The sequence below is a fragment of the Cavia porcellus genome, unplaced genomic scaffold (assembly GCF_034190915.1).
Source record: "Cavia porcellus strain 051 isolate PalLab524CR breed Dunkin Hartley unplaced genomic scaffold, mCavPor4.1 scaffold_14, whole genome shotgun sequence".
Classification (NCBI taxonomy): domain Eukaryota; kingdom Metazoa; phylum Chordata; class Mammalia; order Rodentia; family Caviidae; genus Cavia; species Cavia porcellus.
In genome coordinates, this window is record NW_026947497.1 from 41,754,680 (window position 1) to 41,767,203 (window position 12,524).

Genomic DNA, 12,524 nt, shown 5'->3' on the forward strand with positions numbered 1-12,524 from the left:
AGAAATATAAAGTTCTCTCCATTGCTAAGTGTCTTGTGAAAAAATGTGCACACAACTGTTTTGTGCTGTGTTGACTGGCTGTACTGCATTCAAGATTACTGTATTAAAGCAGAGTCAAATTTATCAGTTTTCTTTTTTTGAAACCAACAATCAGCATTTAAATGACACGCTAGAAACAAACTTGAATTTATCTTGTGGGAAATAAATGTTGAATTGCTTTCTGCTCTTCTGTGGTCCCTGTTAATGAGTGGAATGGAGGAGAGAGGCCCAGGAGGAGTTGAGAGCTGGCTTCCACAAACCCAAGAAACCGCCAGGGAGAGACAGACACGGCAGGGCAGGACTTTGGAATCAGACTGGACAACGTGGGTCCACTCAGGTGAGTCTCAAGTCTGAAGAATGAGCTTTCTTGTGGTTATGAAGATACGTGTGTAGGTAGATAACTACATGGTAACAGATACTGACTAGTCATGGGATATGTTAGTGAACCCAGTGTTAGCAGTAACAGGCTGTTTACTCGGTCCCCAAAGAGAGGAAACCGGTCACTCCCATAGAGCACTTTGGAGCAAGGGACAGAACTGTTGGCCCATTTGGCTATAGACCACATATAATCAGCATCTGGAATGGCACAAAGTCTAGCTGAACTTAAAGACACTCAAATGAACCATTTCCAAAACAACAGGTGATTAAAGTAAAGGATTTATTGTAATCTGCTTACAGTCCTTTGCAAAGACAGACATGTTTTTGCATAAAGATATAAATTGCTTCATTTTAAACTAATTTAGTGTTTAATTCTATGAAGAAGTTTTGGTGAATTATGAATTGTACCAAACCAAGATTTTAAAGAGCAATATGGTACAAAAATAAGAGCAGACAAACAATTTGGACTGGGACAGGCATTCAACAGTGAGTTCAGAATATGGCTTTGCTGTTTAATCAAGCAAAGTTACCTGGAGACACATGGAGCGCCAGTAACTTTGTTAATACAAAGGGCTGCTGCAGACCGTCTCATCGCATACCTGATGAAAGTTGAAATCCCGATCTCATAAGAAGTAGTCTGAACTAACAGCTGCTTTTATAACCATTTCTTTTCCCAGAAACGCCCAGTCTGCATGCTGTGTCTTTATCCCCTTTAGAGTGCGGCCTTCATATTGCTGTGCATGTGAGTGGACTGAGTTTGAAGATCTGCCTAGAAACTAAATTCTTGAAATTGCAAATTGTAAGGAAAAGTCCTCCCTCTGAGTGCCGTTTTCACAGGTTTCGCCCTGCGTAAGGCAGGTGTCTCCGAAAAGACAGGGTAGGTAATGTTGCCTGCATAGTGAACCCTGGAGCACTGTGGATCCGATCCCTCCTCCCAGCCTCAGCTTGAGCAACAGCTTTTAGGTTTTGGAAAATGCGATTTCACTGAGTAAGTGATGCTTACTATCACCACTTTTAAAGGATTAATTTGGCCTCTATTCAAAGTAGTGTAGTGCAATCATATTGTTAGTTTCTCCAAAGATACATGTTTGTGATTTAGGGCAACGGAAAAGCCATAAATTGCATCAGTGCCAGACAGATTAATAAACTAAAAATTTTAGTGCCACTGTCTTATATGATCTGTAGTGTTTTTTTCTTCAAAACTGTTTATGTATAAAATTTATTTTTAAAACCTACCTTTAAAAAAATCTTAAAAACCCTCTAATGATCTTCCAGTCTCCACGCCATTTCTATAGACTTTTGCCGAGATGGATTGTCCCAGTACAACCCGCCACAATCTACGTGTTCCCGCAACCAGTTCCAGGAGTGCCAAACACCTTCCAGGAGCAGTAGTGACCACCTGACCTCTGACAGATGTAGACAGTGCATGGGATCCCCCACCCCACAGGAGAAACTGGCTTTTTGAAAAGGGTGGAGGATTGTGCTCTCTGAGCGGAGTTTCCAGCCTCCTCCTCTAAGAGCTGATTCTGCTTCTTGTGGAATGGGGAAAAGAGGCAGCTTTCCAAGAACTGAGCACCCCCAGGACCCCCTGTCCCATAGGTGCTGTCCAGGGACACCTGCAAGGAGCTGCCGACACCCGGCGTGTCGCCCCCTGGTGGAAGTAGGGTGAAGCAGAAGCTGGAAAAAAGTGCTCAAGTCTCACCAACACTCCACGCGGGAGACCAAGAACGAAACAAGAAAAAAGTACAGAAAAAGTAGAAAGGCTTACAGACAACCAAGGAGGTTTACGTGTGGTTATTTACAACAGAGACTGTGTAAAATGGTAAATTAGATACGAAGCTAAAAAAGGCACAGCTTTCCCTTTTTCTTAAATACACTGTAAACGGTTCATTATGCATGCAGAACATTTCACTTTACAAAAGAAAAATTTTACCTTGTTTAGACAAAGATAGTACTTAAATAGTCTCCAGTAAAATAGAATTCTTTCAAAAATACTTTCCCATTCATCCTATTAACCATTAATTTTTTTTTTTTTTGTATGTGTCTCATTTACAAAAGTTCCTTACACCTTATTTCAGGTCCTTCACAATTTATACATACAGTAATGTACAGCACAGCAAAAGACTGCAAAAAAATTATTTGTAAAGCCAACACAATACGTACTAGAAATTGAAACCAAGGCGTTTGTTTTAACATCTTATCCATTCTAATTAAATAATAAATGGATGCTAAGTGTGTATACCAGAGAGGGCTGCTATTCCAAGCCACATATTCTGTTATTACACAAGAGGAATCTGTATATATTTTTTCTTTTTTTGTTTTTAAATAACAAAAGAATATTAATGCCCCATATTGACTATACGTTTTATGTGCAAACCACAGGTAAGCTTTAAAAAGTTCGTTAGTCCTTGAACCCTTTTAAAACAAGCGAACGATACTGGAAACTACATGGCATAGTTAAAACTTCCATCTGTTAAAATATCAAAATCAGAGTTATTGACTAGATATGGCTTTTCATCCAGAGGAACGTGTTTCTAAGCGCTGGGGGCTGGAGAGGGGCGAGTCCTTTAGATTGCTCAGGTCTTGCCAAATCCGTGTCAGATGGCTTTCCCAGCTCCGAACCCTTGACGTGATTTTAACCTTGAGAGACTGCTGACAAGTGTGAACCGATCATGATTTCTGGAGTCCTTTATGGGTGTGGAATAACACGGGGAAAACTTAAGGCAAAGTTCTTCTGGTAAGACGTCGTCCATCACTTCCTGTGAAAGTAAAGGGCCTTGGCATTGCCGGATTCCACCTTTGGCAACTGGTCGCTGATGATCTCCACCAGCATCGCAGGGAACTCCACCTTCAGGGCCTGGGACTCTCGGAAGGTATAGAAACAGAACTCCAGCAGGTCACTCACCAGCTGCAACACACAGATACGGGACACGTGAGGCTCTCATGTCCATCCTGCCCTGGACCCTGTGTATCCTAACTGATGTGAACCCAGAGAGCAATACACCGAAATCCTGGGGGGAAATCAGGCTACTGAATGTACCAAGCTGGGGGTGATGGAGAAGGTGGTCCCATCACCTGTGTTGCAACTGCCTTTCTTCCAGGACAAATTCAGCTGGGACCTAGGTAACTGCGAAGCGGGAACAGATCTGGGGCACCAGGGGAAGAGGGACTGGGATACTGCTGGCCGAGACTGGTATGTGTGTGTGTGTGTACAGTGCAAAGCCTCCCAGAATCCCTCACTGGTCAGCAGGGCCATTTTCTAGTGCAGTCCGACTGGGAGAACATGAAAGCCTCCAGTGATAAGTTGTCCCTCCAGCTCATCTTCCCTGGATGACTCCTAGTCTGTCTTTCTTTCACACACACGGTGGTGCAGCATTAGCTGCTTCTACATTTAATAGGAATACAATTTCTGATCTGAAAAAAGTGGTCTGTAAACTTTAATTTCCATACCCTGTGTTACAGAGTTTGGATCTTAAGTATCCCTCCAAATACCCATGTGTTGAATGTTGTTCCCCTTCCATTACTGGAAGGGGGTGGAGCCTTTACCAGGAGAGGCCCCTAGGGGAGGGGTCTGGAGGGCACAGTGGGGCTGCCGCCATGACGTGCTGTTTCGCCACAGGCCCAAAGCCGTGGGACATCCAGTGATGGACTGGAACCTCCAGAACGGTAAGCCTGGAACAACCCTTTCTCTTATACAGTGCTCATTTCAGGTATTTGTGACCCTGACACACCTCATATCTCAACAGACAAACATGAATGTTGACAATCATAAAATTAAGTCAGTTTTAATGTGATTTTGGTGAAATCAAGCCTGTAATTTCCCCTCATGATTTTTTTTTTTTTTGGGTAGCAGGGATCGAACTCATGATCCTACATTTACCAGGCAAGCACTTGAACAGCTTAGTGAAATCCCCGCATCTCCTAATGAATTTTTAAAACTCAATTAGGAAGCTTTGATTGAGGGAGCAAATAACTGTGGGACCTTCAACACAATCCAGGTGCCAACAACAGTCTCATTGTGTCCATGCCAGTATTCTTCTGTTCTTAGCCTAAAGGGTGGTGGTTGCCTAGGAAGGTTCCCAGGACTCTGAGATTCAGTAAGGGGTCTGTACTTGAAGGATGCGGGAGCCAAATAAGCTGGGAAATAGCACAAACTACTCTCCTCTGAACACGTAATGAGGTTCACCCGTTCACACCTTGTGAATGCTATGTCTGTTTCTTCATCTGTAAACTGAGATATTATCATCCCTGAGCCTCTGTATTGTGCAGAGCACTCAACATAGGCAAAGAGGAACCTCACCCACATGGAACAAGCTGCCAGTTATGCAAGATGCTGAGAAGTACTACTCCTCTTTAATTCAGTCCTCCTTTCCTTCAACCAGTAAACATCATTATCCTCTGCAAATCTGGCTGTGGAATTAGGCTCGTACTTCCCTCTGTATAAACTGGGGGATTAGAGAGCCATATTTTTTGCCTTTCTGGGAAAAATACTTCTTTATCATGCCCTATTTATGTGTATATGTTTTTCCTGTTGTAGACCAGCACCATCAAAGCTAGAGCCTGGCTAGACATGGCTTTCCATGTGTGGTGCAGCAGCCATGCCACCTCAAACAGCAGGGCCCTGTGGTACCCCTGGGCCAGTGTCACTTTCATAATCCATGGGCTGTGAACGGATGCTTTTTTTTGCTTTAAAGAGTTTTACATCAGCAAGAACAGTGACTAACGATGTGGTTCCCTCCACCAAAAATGACCAAAACAAGAAAAATACAACTCCCTCAGCATAGTGTTTGAGGTACTGTAGCCTTAACAAAGCGGGAAGCTAAGAACATAGGAGATGAGAAAAACGGAGATGCTGTGATCAGCTATGAACAAAGAGGAACTTCACTCAGCAGGGCCCAAGCAGTCTTTTGAGTCCACACTGTTACACTTCTCTGGAGAACAAAACCAATGGCATGCCTTGCTCCACCAAGAACGAAGATGCAGGGCACTAGCTTGAGCCCCCTGCTCCCTGGTATCCTTCGGAGGGGCTGGACTTGAATTCTTTTTTTTTTTTTTTTTTTTTTTGTTTTTTTCATCTTTATCAGTACCGGGGATCGAACTCACCTGCAAGGCAGGTACTTATGCTGCTGAGCTAAATCCCCAGCCCCTAAGAATTGAATTCTTAAGCTCAGCTTATTAAGACCCAGGCCCCAAGAATCATTTAGTATCAGGCCATTCTTGGCCTATGGAGGCCCTGCCCATGTAACCACTCTCAGTGTGTGGCAGGTGACATTAACATCTGGAGGTCACTCAAAGTCCACCATGTGGCAGTTGATGGGTGTGCCCCACACACTGCCCAGAGTTGTCAGGGTGTCCACCCCACTGCATCCCCACTGGCAGCTGGAAGTTCCAGCCTGCAGTGTAGGTCACTGAGATGCTTGCTAACATTGCCACTGCTGGTTATGACTGAAAAGCTACACAGACGCTACACGAAAGCACCCTCTGGAACCACAGCCAACACAGCATATCCGGTCAGCACCCTCGGACACCCTGCTAGCAGAAAGCTGTGAAGCCAACGTGTGAAACTGGTCAGCCCACAGATACAGAGAATGAGAAAGACCGGGCACGTTGATATGATGCTGCTACAGGAATAAAACTCTGCAGCAGCAGACACAGAGAAATAGAAATTGGTGAATTATACAACACAATTCAAGAGACTCTAAGGCAATGAAATAGAACACAATCTAGACAAATCAATACACTGTGAGGCGAGGGCAGGAAGATCTTAGGCCAGCCTAAACAGTTTAGCAAGACACTGTCTCAAAGACTAGTATGTAAAATATATAAAGAACTCAAAAAATGAGAACCCCTCAAAGTGAAAGAACCAATCAAAAAAATGGGCATCTGAAATAGATACTGCTCAGAAGTGCAGATGGTCAAATAAATACATGAAAAATGTTTAATGTTGAGATTCCATCTTATTCCAGAAATAATGGTTAACATGCAATCAACAAATGTTGGTGAGGTTGTGGGGAAAAAGAACTCACATTTCCAACAACAATGTTAAGCTACTACACTGTCTTAAGAGTCTTCTAGGAATGTTCTAGAAAGAAAGCCATAATATGGTGATACACATATACCCTAGCAGCACAAAAATCGATAACAGCTAAATCTTGGAAACAGCCTGTATGTCTATCAACAAATGAATGGATAAAGAAGATGTGGTATTTATCCCAAAGCCTTAAATGGGATGCATGTTTAGCCACATCTCGAGACTATGTTAAGTGAAATAAATCAGACACACGAGTTTATATATTGCATGGTTACTCTTACATGTGAGATCTAAAACACAGCAGAATAAAGGACAGATAACAGGAAATCAATCTTTTTCAAATGGGAACAGGAGATGGAGGCAGAAGGAAGGGAAAAAGCATTAAAAAGAACTGAAGAGAAAATGGAAATTAAGCTTTTCCGAATTTGAAGCAGATCAAGAGTTGAAGGAGCGGCAAGGATGGCACAAATACGATGTATGATGTCCACGCAGACTCCCCATGGTAGGCGGCATCATGTACTGCAAACATGTACAGAAAAGAAAACCCCCGGAGTTTCCAAAGAGAGGGGCGGGCGATAGCGTAGTGGGAAGGCTCTGATTCCATCCCACAGTGCGTGCCAAAAATCGTAAGTAGAAAGTTTAAGAATTAGGAACATAATTTATGAAATAATAAATTTATCAGCGAGCACAAAAAAGGGTGCAACCAAGAATTATGGAACTCCATACATGAAATAATAAAACACAGTTGACAGTTGCAATGGCAGAAAAAAGAATTGCAGAGCTTGAAACACCTTCCATAAAGGAGGTTTACAGGGCTAGCAACATGACCAGAGAAAATGTTTACCAGGGCATGGAGTAATCTGCCAAAAGTACAAGAGAAACAAGTCCCATCTAAGGGAAGCTCCTTGAGTCTAATCAAGGATTTCTCAGCAGAAGCCCTACAGACAAGGAGGAAATGGACTGACATGTTTCAAGCCCTAAAAGAAAATAACTGTCAATCAGATTACTACATAAGACTCTTAAGATCGAAAACAAAGTATTCATAATTATCTGTCTAGCCTTTCAAACATGATTAAAACACTCCTACATTTGTGAGTGAGGGAAAGATAACTACTCTCATGGAAGCAAAGTATAAATTATATTAGAAGAGTAGATATAAGGGCTGGGGATTTAGCTCAGTGGCATAAGCGCCTGCCTTGCAAGCAGGCAGTTGTGAATTCGATCCCTGGTACCGATTTAGAAAAAAAAAAAAAGAAGAGTAGATATACAAACGATAAATAGAAAAGAATCCAACATCAACAGTAGATCATAAAATCATAAAGATATATAGTAAACAGAAAATACACAAAACTAATAGAAGAAAATCAAAGTGACAGGAATTAGGTCCTTACATATCAATATCCCTGAATGTAAATGGACTAAACTATCTGATTACAATGTAAGAACTGCCTAAATTAAAAGACCCCAAATAAGGCACTGCCATAATCTTATTTTACAAAACTCACACAGACTGAAAAGATAGAAAATGATACTTGTAAAGCAGGTAAGCATGGCTACGTGTATATCAAACAAAATAGACTTTAAGACAAAAACTGTAAGAAACAAAATCATTATATAATGAAAGTGCTAATACAACAAGAAAATGATTTTAAAATCTCTTTGTTTTATGAAGTTGAGTGTGCCATCATTAGGCACAAAGACATTATTAGACTGGGAAACACAGGTTCCAATACAATGACAATGGTAACACTCAACAGCCTGTTATCACCTATGAACAGATAATTCAAAACAAAACTAAGAAACATCAATTTATATAGGCCAGATTTTACAGACATGTATGGAATATTCCCTCTTAAAAGCTGCAGGATGCACATTCTTTGGATCAGTGCATATAACTTTCTGTAGCATACAACACAGTGGGCCATAAAATTATTTTTAACAAATTTAAAAGTTTGAAATAATCACCTGTATCACAATGGGATCAGGCGAGAAGACAAGGGAACTTTTAGAAAGTACACAGAATGCATGGAGACTGAACACACTTGAAAAAAGAATGGGCCACTTAGGAAGTCCAGGAAAATTTAAAACTTTCTCATAGGAAAATGAAAACATATCAAAACTTTTGGGATGAAGCCAAAACAGTTCATTATTATGAGAGAAATTTACAATAATAAATAGCAATATCGAAAATAGATTTCAGATAAAGAACCTTTTATGCATCTCAAGAGCCTGGAAAAGCAGGAACAACCAAACCTAAAATTAGTGGAAGGAAAATAACATGACTGAGAGCAGAAAAAAATAGAAAAGATCAACACCACAGAGCTGGTTCTTTGAGAAGACAAAGAAACCTGGCAAGCCTTTATCTAACTGTTAAGTCACTTTCCTGTCACTAGGAAGCGACACCTGAGCCTAGAATTTAAAAGAAGAGGGATTTGTTGTGGCAGACTACGAAGCAGAAACAGACTCCAGGGCAGGAGGGTGAAGGAAAAGGGTCCTCGACCCAGTGTCCAGGCAGTAGGGTGAAGGAGAGGTTGGGATGGGAGTCCACCCTTCCAGGCCGTGGCCCTGGCCGTGTCCCGCTCCTGACGCGCACTCGGTGTAGTGCCCCAGGAGCCAGTCGTCTTCCAAAGCCCTGCTGGTCCACACGTGAGACTTGTGTGGGACTTTCTAGCTCTAAACCAAGAAATAAAATCAGAGGTGATAAAGGAGATACTAGAATCAATAGAAATATCATTTTGGATTATAGAAAACTATATGCTAATAAACAAAACCCAGAGAAATGGACAAATTTATGGACACGTAACTTTCCAGAATTTAACAGACTAACCACATGACACTGAACCAGTGATAGAAAGCCTCCCAATAAAGAAAGGCACAGGACTGAATTTTACTGAACTTTTAAGGGATAACATTAATCATTCTCAATTAAGAGATAACATTAATCATTCTCAAGAGATTCCATAGAATTAAAAGGGTTAGATGCCTTCCACCTTCACTCTACCAAAACAGAAATGCCCCAACACTAAAATCAGTCAGCAACAAAGTGCTATAGACTGAAACTCTGAAACATAAATCCAGAAATTCTTCGTGCAATACTAGCAAATCAGAAAAAATCTCTCAGAGTGATGAAATGGACTTCATCTCAATAAGCAAAGATGGTCCGGCACAGGCAAATCACTAAAGGTAGTACATCAACAAATGAGGGATGTTCAGTCCTAATCAAGTCAAAAGATACAGGAAAATCACCTGATAACATTCACCATCATAAACTTTGTTAATAGTTACTTATAGAAGGATAATATCTTAATAAAGGCATTACATTACAGTCACATCATGCTGAATGGGGGAAAGCTGCAAATACTCCTTGATCAGATACAAGACAAGAGTGCTTGCTCTCAACATTTGTGTTCAGTATAGTACAGGAAGTTTTAGATGGTGGTTAAGCCGGTTAAGCAAAAGAACTAAATAACAGCCATAAGTAAGGAACTCAAAATTACTCTACTTTGCACATGATACACTTCTATATGTACAAATGCCTATGGACTCCACCAAAAGACTAGAACTAAGAAAGAAATTCATCAGAGTACCAAATACAAAATCTACATAATCAGTAGCTTTTTTACAGGCCAAAGAATTTGCTGAGAAATCACAAAAACATTTCCTTTCACAGTGAAAAATTTCAAGAAATTTTTTCTTTAGAAAAACTGAACCAAGGATGTGAAGGACCTCTACAATGAAAATTGCAAATACAGTGTAAGAGGTACAAACAAACAAAAAAAAATATTCCCATTTCAGGACTGGAAGAATACTGTAAAAATATCATACTACTCAGTGATATCTACAGATTCAACACAAAATCCATCAAAATCCTAATTCTATTCTGCACATAACTAGAAAAACCATTCTAAAATGTATAGGGACATATAAAAGACTCACTATAGCCAATGCATTCTTTAGCAAAAGGAGCGAAGCTGAAACATCTCAATTCCGTCTCATACTGGATCCACAGTAACCAAAACAGCGTGGTACTGGCCTAACCACAGCCATACAGGCCAATGGACCAGAACACAGGTCTCAGAAGTAAACTCGCAAGGCTACAACCAACGAATTCCCAACAAAGGTGCCAAAAGCCATGCACTGGATGGTTTCTTTTCAATAAGTGGGAAAACTGGATAGCCACAAGCAGACATCTGAAATTTGTTTCTCACCCTGTACAGAAATCAACTCAAGATGGAGCAAAATCGTAATGTAAGCCCTAAAACTATGAAATTATTAGGAAGAAATATAGGGTGAGCACTTCAAGACTTTTTACAGGCAATAATTTTCTAAGTATGATGCCAGAAGCAAATAGTGACAAATGGGATAACATCAAACTAAAAAGCTTCTATACATCAAGAGAAACAATAAATACAGAGTCAAGACAACCTAAATAAGAGAAATTATTTACAAAGTATTCATCTGATAGAGGATTAATATCCAGATTATATAATAATAACCACAGAAAACTGTCTATTGGGCAAATGCTGTGAATTGATAATCATTAGCCATCAGGAAAATTCAAATAAAACTAAGAAACCATCTCACTCTGTCAGAATACTATTATCAACGCATAAAAAGGAACTCATTATTGGTGGGAATGTATATTACTATACGCATTATGGAGGTTCTTTAAAAAATTAAAACTCCATTTACTGTATGATCCAGCTGTCCTCATAGGTGCACATCCAAAAAAATGAAGTCAGTGTGCTAAAGAGATGCACACCTGTGTTCACCTAGACTATTCACAACAGCTAACACACAGAATCAATCTATCAGTGGGATAAATGGATAATGAAAACATGGATACATACAGAATATTACTCAGCCATGAAAACCAACGCATATTAGCATAAACTGTTCTTTTCTATGACCTAAAAGAAACTAGTGCTAATATTATTTAGAGAATTTTATGCCTCTGACTTGTACTCTGAGTACTCTGAAGATAACAATATGCAATGTATTAACTATTGTTATTTTTCTACTGTTTGGAAATTTTACTTTTTTTTCCATTAAAAAAAAAACAGCTTCTGTCATATGTAGCAAAAATGGATGCAATTTCAGGACAAATCAGAAAGATAAATATATCACATTATCTCTTATGTGGAACCTAAAAATAATTTGGTATAATAGTGATTACTAGAGATTAGGAAGGGTGGTATGTGGATGTGGGGTTAGAGTTGATTGATGGATGTTGTTTATGTGTACAGAAGTATGATGTAAACTCCAGTAATATGTGCAATTAATACATGTTAATAAAAATAGTACAGGAGGAATTATAAGGAAATCCCATCAGACCAGTAGTAGATTTATCAGTGTAAACCTTGCATGCCAGGTGAAAATGAGATGACTTTTTCGAGCTCTGAAAGAAAATAAGTACCAACCAAAAATATATACATCCAAGCTATACTTAGGAAATGAAAGATCACAACCTTCCAAAGCAAGCAAACAAAAAAAGGGTTCATCACCACCCCTCAAGTAACTATAAGAAATTCACAAGGGAGCTCTCATCTACATGTGAAAGGTTGACGCCAACATTATAAAACCATGTAAAAGTTTAGAAGTCAGCAGGAAAAAAAAAAAAGAAGAAGTCAGCAGGAAAGCAGGCACTTGAAAAAGAAATTAAATGTCTCTGTGTAGTTAATTACCAAGCCACAGTGACAGATGAGAGGAAAAAGGACAAAAGATATATAAAACAACCAGAATAAACAACAGAATGACGGGAATATGTCTTTAATTACCAAAGATAACCTTGGGTGGAAATGAATTGGACACCCCAAATTGAAGACAGATACAGATGGGGTTATGAGCAAAAATAAGCAAAGCAAAGCAAAATACGAGACCAAATGAAGAAATTCATTTCACCAGGAAAAACATAGACTGAAAAATGAAGGGATGGAAAATGATACACCATACAAATAATGAACTGAAAACCCAAAAGATAAAATGGTCACCACATAACGATAAAGGGATCAGTTAAACAATAGGAAATAACATTTGTAAGTTAAATAAATATATCCAGTACCAGAGAACCCAGTTA

At 39.8% G+C, this 12,524-nt stretch overlaps 1 protein-coding gene across 4 annotated transcripts in view; it reads right to left on the bottom strand.

Annotated features, from left to right (window-relative positions):
- Positions 1–680: 680 nt before the first annotated feature.
- The window catches only part of Nr3c2 (nuclear receptor subfamily 3 group C member 2), a 323,634-nt gene continuing 311,790 nt past the window's right edge, over positions 681–12,524 (bottom strand). For all 4 annotated transcript variants that reach the window (XM_063224380.1, XM_063224382.1, XM_063224379.1 and 1 more), the window contains exon 9: positions 681–3,325. In XM_063224380.1, the coding sequence (XP_063080450.1) occupies positions 3,170–3,325 (156 nt within the window). In that variant the 3' untranslated portion in view covers positions 681–3,169. The remainder of the gene's footprint in view (positions 3,326–12,524) is intronic.